Source organism: Rhinolophus sinicus, linkage group LG07, assembly GCF_036562045.2.
Source record: "Rhinolophus sinicus isolate RSC01 linkage group LG07, ASM3656204v1, whole genome shotgun sequence".
Classification (NCBI taxonomy): Eukaryota; Metazoa; Chordata; class Mammalia; order Chiroptera; family Rhinolophidae; genus Rhinolophus; species Rhinolophus sinicus.
In genome coordinates, this window is record NC_133757.1 from 99,462,929 (window position 1) to 99,475,851 (window position 12,923).

Consider the following 12,923-nt stretch of genomic DNA (forward strand, 5'->3'; position numbering starts at 1 on the left):
CTCTCCTGTTGGTGACAACAGTAGGAGTGAGAAGTAGGAGGGCCCTGGATCCCCTTAAAACTTGACATCGGTGACGAATCTCTTTTTAGCAGGAGTTTATGTTTCAGTCAAGGAATTTCATAGTTGAGAATGTAACATTCATAAAGCGAGATCTGACTACATGTGGAAATGTTGTTATTGTTATATCCTGAAAAGGGTGTTTCTTGATTTCTCTTTGCTGTATCAGAACCAAATGGCAAATTAGGGGGTGGCTCGTTTATGTGGACCTTCAATAGCTCCCAAGAAAGAAACTCGATAAGGAAGTAACTAGAAGTAGAGATCAGGGAAGAGAGGTTTGAAGGTGGCTCCAGTTAGTTTGAGAGAAGCATGCTAGGAGAGAGGGTGGGACCCTTGATCCAGGGTGTAAAGTAGCAGGCGATCCTGGAAAGTCCCGCTAAGGTCCAGAGTTCACCTGGCTCCTCGACCCACCTGCATGGCAGACCTCTGGAGGTGCTCTGACCCACTGCTGGGTGCTTGAAGGACACTGTTGATGGTGCCCTCTGTAGAACCCTGTAATATCCTGAGTGTCCTGATAAACAGCACGGAGAGCGGCATTGATGCTGTGCCACCTACATTTAGTCTAGATTTGTATTTTTCACTCCCATGCTATCAGTGCTAAGTATAAACTTGGCTAAAATCTTCCTTAACTTTTGAGACTGATTATGTTATCTCTCTGCACCCTCTCTGAGGGCAGTGTGTGTATAAAGGTCTTCCCAAACCACTGAATGATTAACAGTGATTTGGACGTTGAACAAGGTCAGACTAAAGCATTGACCTCTGTTTTGAAGGTGAGAGGCTAAGATGCCAGTGGAGAAGAGATTTTCAAGGAAAGAAAGCGCACAGGAAAGGGAAGTCTTGCAGGATGGGAGTTGGTTTTTCCTATCAAGGTTCACTGAGATAGAAAAAAAAATACCATGTAGATAAAAAGCAACTTAATCGGTGTCTGATTTTGAGAGATCCCATACCTCCTGGAATAATGGCAGGAGCGTGACCTTTGACATCAGATAGATGTGAGTTTAACCCCCAGGGCCGCTGGTTCCGAGTCGTGTAGCCTCAACAGCCAAGTTCTCTGTGGCTCAGTTTTCTCATCAGAAAAATAAGACCATATGTTCATCTCACGTTGTTCTGAGGATTAAATTAGATGCAATGTTGAAAGCTAGGGCCTGTTAGGCACTTACCAAGGGCAGTTTCCCTTCCTTCTTTCTCTTCTGCTTTTAAAAGTGAAGATTTGGACTTACTATAAATGAATAAAATAAAGCGTATTTCAGTGTGGAATTTGGGCCAATTGAAGGAGAAAGACCAGAGAACGAGAGCAAACACACATGGGAGCAAACCGGAAGTGGGCAGGTTCACCAACTTTATGCACATCCAGCAGGCTTTGGAAGGTATGGGTTCACAAAACCAAATAAAAAGTATTTTTTAAATTAAAAAAAAAAAGAAAAGAAAAGAAAATGCTTACAAAAACATCGTCAGTCTGTTAGCCAAATAGTTCAGGCTTGGTCTGGAGACTGGAAGCCCAGGAATTTTGGAAATACTACTTTCTTCATGTTCAGTGGTAGAAACCTCAAACTTCCTGCTGTGGAAAGTGGGGGTGGCCACTGCGTTCTCTGGTCAAGAGAAGGGTTGTTTTTCCTCTGGATCGATGCTGCCATCTGATGTCTCTGAGTGGCACTGCGGCTTCACCTCTAGCTCTTAGGGGCTCAAGTGGAATTAAATCGAAGGGTCGGAGGTTCTTGTTTCTGGCTTGAGGATTTAAGGATGCAGGTAGGTAGACGAGTGAGTTTTCAAAACCGAGTTTGCTTGGAGATACACTTTTTTCTTTCTTTTTTCTTTTTTTTTTTTTTTTTTTTTGTAGTGGTCAAGAATTTACTCCTTACATTTTCCTTCCTTTTTATTGTTACAGTCAAGTTTTCCAAGAAATGTTATGGAATGTGAGGTCACCAGACACCTGAAACAGGAGCTCTGTAGGACGCTGTGACTCTGACCTTTTCCTTACCTTTGCTCTGCTTTTTAGGGAATTCATAGTGGAGATACCATGCTATCTGGTTCCAGCCCTGGAAGCTCTGAGTAAAAGACTTATAAAAACCCTTCTCCTATCACATTTCACAGGGTGTGAAGAGCTTCTACGGGAACCTTCTCATTTGCTCCCCCCAAGGTATCGGAGAGGTGAGCATTAGCATTGGGGTGTATAGATGAGGAAAGAGATTCTGAGTGGGGCCTGACCCAGTGGTCTGAGGGCACATCTGTGTTTTTCACTGAATCTCACGTGGGGAGACTGTGGGTCAGTGGAGGGATTTCTCAAGAATCAGCTCGTTGACCAATGCGGATCCCTGAGGGACCTGGAAGGTAAGGGTTCTTCATTTTTGGAACGATGTCGGTGCCTGAAGGTCAAGGAGTGGCCCAGAGAACCCCTGACGGCCCCACCCAGCCCTGGTACTCACGGAGTGCCAGGGTGGTTGGAACCCCTCGTCTCAGGCAGGAAGACTTTGACTCATGAAACATTAGACTAGGGTTTCTAGTTTGGATCTTCTCCCTAGCTTTCCCCCTCTATAAAATGTGGAGGGTGGCGTTACCCAATTCTCTGCTTTCCAGAGTAGGAATAATGGGGGTGGGGGTACAGGGACGCCTCAGAGCATGTGAAATGATGCGTGCCGTTTTCAGAACAGTTCCTGTTCGCCTAGGCTGGTCCTCCTTTTGCATCACCCCATTGCATGGGTAGCTGCACCACATGCTGTTGGCGGCAGGCGTGCAGGCAGCTCCGAGGCCATTAGGGCCCCTGGATCTGGAGTCAGGAGACCAGATCTCGTTCAGGCTCCGGCACCAGCTTTATCACTGTGGACAAGTCACTGAAGCCTTCAGGGTTAGTTAGTGTCCTCAAGTATAAAACAAGGAGAGGAGAGTCGGCATGGCTCGTGTCTGTGGCTCTTGGTAGTTGTGGAGCCAGCCAAGCTTGAGCGTCTGCAAGTATCTGACAGATGTCCTCATGCTCTGACTTATCAGTGCTGTCATGTGCCACGTAACGGTGGACCGCATGTGTACGACCGTGGTTCTGTGAGATTATAATGGAGCTGACAAATTACTGTGGCAGCCATCCAAGCATCGTAGCCATCGTAATGTGGTAGCACAATGCATCACTCCTGTGTTTGTGGGGACCCTGGTGTAAACAAACCCACCGCACTGCCAGTTGTATGAAAGGATAGCACATACCATTATGTACAGCACGTAATACTCAGTAATTATAACAAATGCCTATGTTACTGGTTTATGTATTTACTATACTATGCTTTTTATCCTTATTTTCGAGTGCACTCTTTCTCCTTACAAGAAAAGTTTGCTGTAAAACAGTACGCTGGGTTACACTGGCAGCAACCTCGTACGTCTCATGTTTACCGTATCTCTGAATCGCATCATTTTCTCTTGTGCTTGATTTAATCTCGTGTTGTTTTGTACAGTAACATGCTGTACAGGCTTGTAGACAGGGAGCCACAGGCTATGCCACACAGGCGTGTAGTAGGTGTTACCATCTAGGTTTATGTAAGTGCACTCTGTGATGTTCACATAACAACGAAATCGCCTAATAACGCATTTCTCAGAATGTATCCCCGTGTTAGGCCGCACGTGACTGTGTCATATATAGGAATCCGACCTAAGGAAGCGGTCGTGGGGGGTGTGTGTGTGCTGAGGTTGGGCTCAGAGGATGCTCCCTACAGGCAGAGCAGGTCAAACCGCACAATCCCGGATATAGCCCCGACGTACAATAATCAAGGGTTTGTTAAATTAGCAATGATTGCATCCGCCTAAGAAAATAGTGTGTGGCTTCTAAAAGTGATTTTCTAGAATGACATTTCATGACGTAGTGAAACCTGCACAAGATAGTAAGTGAAAATTCAGTGTCCCAAACTGTGATCCCATTTTGTAGAAATAAAAGTACGGAAATACATGTATAGGGGAAAGCATGGAATGCTACATAGGCAAGATGGGTATCTCTGGGAGGCAGCTTTTTGAGTGATCTGTTGTCCTTTGTGGTTCTCAGTATTTTCTAAGTGTCCTATGAGGAATGGGTGTTACTTTTGTACAAAGGAAAACATGGTAAAAGTTACTTTACAATGTTTCATCCATTTTCATGGACACTCACGGCTCCTGCTGCGTGTAGGGTTCTGTACTAAAAGCTGCCTGATTCTTCCCGAAAATGGATAAAGGACTCTGTGTCCCCTTTGTCTCCACAGGAAAGGCAGCAGCATGGCCAGTGTATTGTCCCGGCGCCTTGGTAAGCGGTCCCTCCTGGGAGCCCGGGTGTTGGGGCCCCCCGGGGCCGCCCCACCTTCGGAGCCTCAGGCAGAGCTGCTGGAGGGGGTGGCTCCCCAGCCCTTCCTTGCCTCTAAGGACACTTCCTGCCAGGAGCAGCCCAAGGAAGTCCTCAAGGCTCCCAGCACCTTAGGTCTCCAGCAGGTGGCCTTTCAGCCTGGGCAGAAGGTAAGTTGATCCCCACGTGGACAGGTGTCTGTCTGATCTTCCCAGGTTCGGGGCTGGCAGGCCAGTGGTGCCCTGAGTGATAGGCTGGAACCTCTCTGGGCACAAGTGTGTGCACAGACCTTTTCCTTGTAGCCCCGTGGGCCCATGGACAGCAGGCTTCCCGAGAGAGTGCCCCATCAGCAGCAGACCCGGGGCTCCTCCATAGCAGCGCTGCTTGGAGGAAAAGCTGGCAAGACCTGACATCTGACATCCTGGGCTTACACTTACTCAAAACCTCAGTTCCAAGCATGGCCAGAGTTCCTCTTAGTGCCCCTCAGTTTGCAACTTTACAAAACAAAGGGAAGAGTCTCAGGTTGCAAAGAGAAGATGTGTCTCTGAATTACCTTGACATGTTTTTAAGAGAGGGAGGTGTTTGTTTAGTCAGAATACCACTTGAATTTTTTTCCCAGTGTTTTCTCCCCTTGTGACAGGGCCCAGCTATCACCTGTATCTGATATTATCACTAGATCCAGGTACGTGGGCTTCCCTTTCATCGCCGTCTCAAGGGCCCATAAGTAGAGACTCTATCTTCTGTCTCCCTGCTAAGGCTTCTGTTGTCCAGGCCTCGATTCCCAGTGGTAAGGCAACCAACTGTAGGCAGCCCTTGAGAGAGGTCAGCCTACCTGTCCACCCACCCCTACCATCTTGTCCCCAGGTAGACCCAGAAGTCTGTGAAGGGCAAAATGCAGGGTGAGCAATTCAAGGCAATAGTTGGGAGCCAGCAGATGTATAGGGCTTCAAAGGCAAGGCAGGGCCAGAAATCAGGAGGATGGACACAGATTCCAAAATGATTTGATTGGAGAATTTAATCCATTTACATTTAAAATAATTATCGATATATAATGACCTACTATTGCTGTTTTCTTCGTTGTTTTCGGACTGTTTAGTAGTTCCTTTGTTTCTTCCTCTCTTGGTACCTTCCTTTACGTTTTGTTGATTTTTTTGTAATCTATGTTTTGATTAGTTTCTCTTTATCTTTTGCATATCAGCCATTGGTTTTTATCTTTGTGGTTACCACAAGGCTTACAGAAAACATAGTTATAATAGTCTATTTTAAGAGGATAGCACCTTAGCTTCAATTTCAGATTCCAAGTTCAGAAAAAAAAAAAAAAAATCCCAGAAACTGACATGTTCACTCTCTCCATATAGAGAGTTTATAAGGATCTGTTTTGGAAAGAACTGACCCACTGTGTCTTGTCTGGGTGTTCAGGTGGGAAGCAGACACCTGGGGGCATCTGCTTGAGTTGAAGATGAGTCAGAGCATGCAATGTGTTTGTGGATTTGGCTTCCAGAACGTGGGACGAGAACTACCGAGTGCTGATCACAGGTTGCTGTTTTTCTCCCTCCCCCACCCCCAGGTATATGTGTGGTACGGGGGTCAGGAGTGCCCAGCATTGGTGGAGCAGCATGGTGGGGCAGAGGAGAAGGTGACTGTCTGGCTGTTGGACCAGAAGTTACAAATCTGCTGCAAAGCGGAGGAGGTGTGGCTGGCCGAGCTGCAGGGCCCCATTGCCCAAGTGCCACCTCTAGAGCAGGGAGCCCAGGTGCCAGCCTACAGACCTGTCTCCAGGAACATTGACGTCCCAAAGAGGTTTGTGTGGGAGAACCTGGGCTCTGGAAGTCACGTGGGTAGTGAGGCAGGGGGTTGTGGGAGGTCTTGTGATGGGGAAGGAATGTGGAAGTCCTAGGTGTCCGATTGTCAATATGTTGGACAGATGGGACACAGAGAGAGGAGAGGGCATCCTTTAGAAAAACCCAGCGTGGTATCTTTTCTTCCTCATAACTCCACGATGGGTAACATATCTTTGGTTTGGCTAAGGGCTGTTTTTTTCCTCCCTTTATAATTCAACTAAAATTAGTTCTTAGTTTTTCACGATGAGATGAGGGAGAAAATGGCTTAGATCAAGAGTCAGCAAACTTGTTCTGATTGAGCCAGATAGTCAATAATACAGGCTTTGTGGGCCAAGCAGTTTCTGTCACAGCGACTCAGCTCTGCTGTGGTGGTGTGAAAGCAGCCACAGACTGTACGGAGACAAATAGGCAAGGCTGCACGCCAATAAAACTTTGCTTATGGACACTCATATTTCAACTTTATACAATCTTCGTGTGTCACTTGCCAAGAAATAATATCCTTCTTTTGATTTTTAGAACCATTTGCAAATTATAAAACCATTCTTTGGTCACGAGCCATGCAGGAAACAGGCAGCCGACCATGTTTGCCCCGCAGCCCAGAGATTGCAGGCCTCTGGCTTAGATATTGTTCCAAATCATTGATGTTGACTGGAGAATGTAGATCTCGCTTTAGAATTTTATGATACGATTTTTCCCCGAGAACATTTATATATATCCTGATTTCTATGTTATATATACTCTATGTACATTGAGCTTTTAAGATTAGAAAAGACAATCTGTCGATGGAGATTGTCTTCTATACAGGATGTGGAAGCAGGTAAGCCCTGTCCCACCTCTCTTTCTGTGTCTGCGGGCACTGCTGCGATGGATAGTGCACCCAGTGTATTGAGACCAGAACGACATTTGTGATGGTGAACTCAGTGGAATGTTGGCAGATAACTTGTTTTCCTATTCTGTGGACATAAAAATACAAAGATCATGTAAAAAAGGGGGCGTGGGGATTCTAATATGTTTAATATATTAGCTGCTTGAAACCCAGTCACATATTTTGGTGGATCTGAATTGTACAGAATGGATTAATACAGTCCTTTGGAGTAGATGAGCCACCTATACTTATACTAATACTTGAGCCTTAACTTATAGACAGCTCTAAATTTACTTCCACATTATGTAACTTTATATGGATTTTTAAAAAATTACACGTAAAGTTTTATAGACCTCTGCTGTGTAAAGCATTGATATTTGCATCAGGAGATTTATTTTCGTGTTTCTGGTTTACTTGCTCGTTGGCCTATTTACCAGGTTTTGTTGATACTCAGAAGCTCACAGAATACCTAATCATTTTTCCTGGGGGGAGAAGGGGAAGGAATTGGTTAGTATAATTGTTCCCACTTAAATTTGAATGTAATTTGGGGAAATGAAGGCAATTTCAGGCGTCTGAATTCCAGCAGGCGTCTTTTATACCCAGTCTTCATTTCATGGCTTTGACTCTTCTCCCTTCCCCCAAATAAAATTCTCTATTTTAAGCTGCAGAGTTAGAGTTAGGACGTGAATTCAGGGGAGAATGGAGCTGCATCTGGGTGTTAGCTGATACTGTAAACGTAATTCAGAATGAGTATGTTTCATGAAGAATGAGGAGAGACCTTCATGCTTTATATAACATATACACACTGGCTGATAGGAATAAGGGTGTGTGTGGGGGGCAGTCCAGAAATATAAGACGATCACGTGACCAGCAGTCTCAGGAAGTAACCTCTGGCACTCACCCTCTTGAATCCAGGAAGTCGGATGCAGTGGAAATGGATGAAATGATGGCTGCCATGGTGCTGACGTCCCTGTCCTGCAGCCCAGTCGTACAGAGTCCTCCTGGGGCCGAGGCCAACTTCTCTGGTAAGGAGGGGGCCCACGCGGGTTCTGGGTGCAGCAGAGGCCCACGACTGACTTCCTCTGGTGTGAGCAGCTAATCGCCAAAGGACTGGCCTGGTGATAGGATTTTGGAGTTTCTTCTCACATGCATCCCAGGCTGGCAGAGTGACATTGAGTTAGATGCTTCCATTCCTTTTCCTCAGTTTCCTCATGTGGGGAGAAGTTTCCTGGTGCAGTGTGAAGATGATTGAGTAGGGGGCGGAGCCACACTGGCCACTTGAGTAAGTTCTGTGGGAGTAAGTCCGTGAGGCACTTTGGTGGAGGCCTGAACAAGGCCAGAAGAGGAATATTTAGTTCACAAAGGTAGAATCCTACTAAATGGTCCACTAGTGGCCTCAGAAGATTCATGCCTCTGTTCCAAGTGCTGAATTCAGCCTTGTAAATTAGTGTGCGCCTACAGGCCGATGACCTGGAATAAATGAGCCGAAGTCTAAAATAAATCTAATTGCTTAATACAAAACAATAACATGACTTCACAGCAAATTTGTAAATGAAAGGAAAATTCTTCCAGTGCGACCCCGAAAATACAGAGGGTGCCAAAAAAATGTATACATATTTTAAGAAAGGAAAGCTGTATTAAAATTGTAATGCTCAATATATACCGATAACAAAAGATGAATATGAGTCACGTTTGACTTCTGCAATTACAAGAGGTGCTCAAAGTGGTTACCATCAGTGTCCGGACACTTCTGATTACGGCGAACTACTGCTTGAGCAACATTGACCAAAGTGTCCACTTGTATCCATTTTTTTGGCACCCCCGGTACATTATCAGTAACACAAGAGGAAGAAAGGTTGCTGGATATTAGTAGTCTGATGAGACTGGTCATGAACCTGAACTTTTTTGTTTGAAATTCGTTACAGGACTGCCTAACTTCCTCCCAGGGAATAACTTTTTCATTGGTGAGATCTAACTGAATTGCAAGCTACTTAGAAGCTTATAGGAAAATATGCCGTTAACTCTGAACATACACCATAAGGAAAGTGGCCTTTGCAAGTATCCCTCATAAGCAATCTTCCTAGATAGAAAGTCAATTTAAAGGAGAGATAAAAGCAGATTTGCTTATGGCACCCAAAGCCCGTCATCAGTGATGAGACTGCGAGAGTAAGTGCTTGTGTCGGAGGGCCCCTGGAGGTGAAGCGTAGCATTGTGCACCTGCTCTGTCAGTACTTGGTGCTATGCAAGCAAAATGGGGAGGAAAGGAGTCAATTTTAAGCTCTGAAATTCTATGAGTGTAGCAGATCCAGGAGGTTGGTCAATAGGAGGAAGACTCAGGAAAGTGTCATAAAGGCAAAAAAAATCACTGACTCCAATTCCCATCAGGTTGTTTGTGTATATATGTGTAGAGTATATACGTACGTGTACACACACACACACACACACACACACACCAACACCAGTATATACACATCTAACTGGTAATATGCCGTGATCCTGGTATCTGCAGTCCCTTTTGGACACAATTTTTAATTATTTTATTAAAGATTTTTTTCCCTATTATATTTCTGATCTTCTGGTTGAAGTTAATGGAAAAATAAGGCTTCCTTGGCAGCTAATGATGTTGAAATATTTTGCAAGGTGAGGTCTACACAACAAACAAACCCTTGCTCTAATCGTGGATACTGTTTGCACAGAATCCACAATTCCCTTTGGTCTCTGTACAGTTAGGGTGGCTCTGCGTGTGTGTTTGTGCGGAGAATAGAGGGAATGACAAATATTTCAGAGAGGCTCGCTGTCAAGTCTCACTGCTCTGCATTTGCAGAGGAGCACTTTGTTTTCATGGTGCAGAATACCTGTTACCCTGCCCCGGAAAATCTTATGATCCAAGGTGCATTTATGTTCCTCTTACAAGGCATAGATTCATTTACGATATGAACTTTTTGCTTTGTTCTCTATTTTTCTTCCTTTGTATGCCAGTTTGCCAGTTTCCGTGTTGGAACCACTTGAATGGTTCTCTGTGGAAAGCTGCTGTGTGGTAGGGTTTCCGCTCTTTGCCTGCCCTTTGTCTCCAGAGCCCTGGTCACACTAGATGTAGCATTCTGCTCCCTTGCCCTTCTCTCCCTGAGTGGATATGTGGGGGCCCTTGACCTAGTGCCGTGCTGGTGGGTCCTGAGATCGTCCCTGAATGCTTACCCTGTTTTAAGCCCCGTGTGTAGATGTCATAAATGCTTGGTTTCCAGGAAGTCATAGCTCTGAGACTTGGTAGTGATATTGACGGAGGGAAGAGTTCGTCCATCCCATTCTGTGTCGGTGAGCTTCTCCCAGCATGTGAGGTCTCATGAAGGAGAGCCTGAATGGGGGACCTGGAATGCTGGAAGTCTATTTCAGGTGTCTAGATTAGCCCAGAAGCGGAATATGGAACAAGATGAGCAAAACGCAGTAGGACTTTTATCTTGGCCACAGGGGATGTGGCCGTCGATCTCAGAACCCAGGGTCAGGAGACTCTGTTGAACACCTGCCCGTGGTGGGTGTTGGGGCTTTTGGGTACATGGCCACCATACCTGTATGTGTGATAGTTTGTGGGTTTTTTCCCTGTGTATCAGAATTTCAGATTTTTCTGTACTGTAGATGAATCTGGATTTATGGAAGAGTCTGGGTTGGGCCTAAAGCAGCCTGAAGACAGGCAGTTTAAAAACTGAAACATTCACCTGTTTGACTGTGATCTTCCTGTTGAGACACCCTGCAGGGAGCAGGGCAGCAGGTTCAGGGCCGTATGGGGCATGAGGGCCTCCTGTCATCTCTGATGGCGCTGGATTGCTCGCGGAGCTTATCTTTCCTTCTCTAAACATGTGACTTCTGGATAAAAGCAGGAACGACCTGAGCTGTAACTACCTCTGCTAGTGGCCGAATGGTTTTTTCTTATATGCAGCTTTTGATGAACTTGCCTGGGTTTAAAGGATCGGAAAGCATTTTTCAAGAAAGCCTGGTCAACAAACTCTTAACTTGGGCTTTCTATCCTACTCTGCTGTGGGGAAGGCTTCCCATGAGGTGTGTGTGTGCGCGTGTCTCACCCACCCTTTTAGGCCTAGAGGCAGGAGAGGCTTTTCCCCTCCTCCTCCCCACTCTCCTTTTTTTTTTTTTTTAAACATATAAAGTGAGAAACACATTTTAATTAGGCTCTCTTTCTGTTAATAATATACAAAACGAAGTTGCTGTGTGTGTTGTTGGTCAGTGATGATCAGCTTGGCTGTGGCAGGAAATGTCCACTGGAGCAGAGCAGGGCTACCCAGCATTTCTGTGATGTATGGACCCGGTCTTCATTTTTACCGAAGCTCATAAAGGGGAGGTTTGGGGTTTTTTTTGTCCTCCTGGAGTGGCAAAGCCAGGCATAGCCAGAGCCAGGAATTGGATTCAGGAACACAGACTCCAAACTAGAATTTCCTGGTCCCTGCTCTGGGCTGTCTGTGCGGAATCTGGTGTAGACAGGGCCATGCCGGAAGCCCTGCTTGGGACAGGCCTGTGAGCGTCCTCTGTCTTCCCTCCGCCAGCTTCCCGCCAAGCCTGCGACCCGTGGAAGGAGAGTGGCGATGTGTCCGACAGCGGCAGCAGCACCACCAGTGGGCACTGGAGCACGAGCAGTGGCGTTTCCACCCCCTCGCCTCCCCACCCCCAGGCCAGCCCCAAATATCTGGGGGATGCCTTCGGTTCTCCCCAAACTGATAATGGATTTGAGACCGATCCAGATGCTTTCCTGTTGGATGAACCAGCGCCACGTAAAAGAAAGGTACGTGGCACAGTGTGAGCATGCGCTTAGGCTGGTGGGGCTGACACCTACGTGGGGCCGTCTGGGGAGGAGATGGGGCCCCGCAGGTACCTGGGCATTCTCAGGCTCCATCCCGTTCCAGCTTTCCTTTGCTGCTTCTGTTCCCTCATGATGTTCCCAGGAGCCCTACTTAATGCCAGTTCTTTCCCCTTTCCACCTCGGCCCCAATTCCAGCCTTCTTCGCTGCTCTCCTTCAGAGGCCTCTGCACGCGAGGTTTGGCCATCCGGTGGGTTTGACCCACGGCACCAAGCACTGCTGCTGGCCGCCAGGCCCCTCTCCCCGGTCCGGGCTGTCTGTCCCTACTTGTCAGTTTCCTTGGCCCCAGACAGCCCCTTCCCTAGAGCGTTTCTGGGTTCTGTTGGAAGACAGCTGAAGTCTCCACTGGGTGAGGATGAGAGGGGGCTGAGGGAGAGGAGTATATCCCGATGACCCCATCTTCCTTTCCCCTAGAACTCGGTGAAGGTGATGTACAAGTGCCTGTGGCCAAACTGTGGCAAAGTTCTGCGCTCAATTGTGGGCATCAAGCGACACGTGAAGGCCCTCCACCTGGGGTAGGTATGGAGCCCAGGGCGTCTGCCTAAGGTGCTGCTCAGGTCTCCTCCACCTGCTGATTCCCGGGGACCCACACCCAGACCTCTTGTCCAAGAAAATCCGTTGCTGAGAGCGCCCCCTGGTGCCTGTTTCTGGCCCCTGTGCCCAGTAAAACAGCCTGTGGGAACGAGATCTTGGCTGGGAAGGAAGAACCCTCCCATCGTGGTGAATATTGATGCTGTTTATGGGAAGGGAGCTGTGTCCTTCTTGTGTGTGCATCTTCTTACCTCACTGTAGGAAGCGAGATGTTTTAGTTCTGGGTAGAAATAGCGTATTTTGGTGAGACCCCCTTCGCGAGGTCCGTCCCTGCTTTCCTTCGGGGAACTGAGGCTTGCTCCATTAGCACTGCCGCCCTGGAGCCCACACTGCTCATAGCCCAGGACCTGGCTGACAGCACTTTCCCTTGAGGAGAGAACATGACCACAAGTAGGTGAGGCCCACACATGTCCCGTGGCGGA

General features: G+C 47.0%; 1 protein-coding gene across 6 annotated transcripts in view; it reads left to right on the plus strand.

Moving 5' to 3' along the window:
* The window catches only part of ZNF395 (zinc finger protein 395), a 53,437-nt gene that overhangs the window by 33,439 nt on the left and 7,075 nt on the right, over positions 1-12,923 (plus strand). For 5 of the 6 annotated variants that reach the window (XM_074338353.1, XM_019733192.2, XM_019733194.2 and 2 more), the window contains 5 exons: positions 4,266-4,512; positions 5,910-6,142; positions 7,964-8,073; positions 11,599-11,834; positions 12,325-12,425. In XM_074338353.1, the coding sequence (XP_074194454.1) occupies positions 4,279-4,512; positions 5,910-6,142; positions 7,964-8,073; positions 11,599-11,834; positions 12,325-12,425 (914 nt within the window). In that variant the 5' untranslated portion in view covers positions 4,266-4,278. Of the gene's footprint in view, positions 1-2,148; positions 2,206-4,265; positions 4,513-5,909; positions 6,143-7,963; positions 8,074-11,598; positions 11,835-12,324; positions 12,426-12,923 lie in introns of all 6 variants that reach the window. The other variant, XM_019733198.2, reaches the window with a different exon arrangement.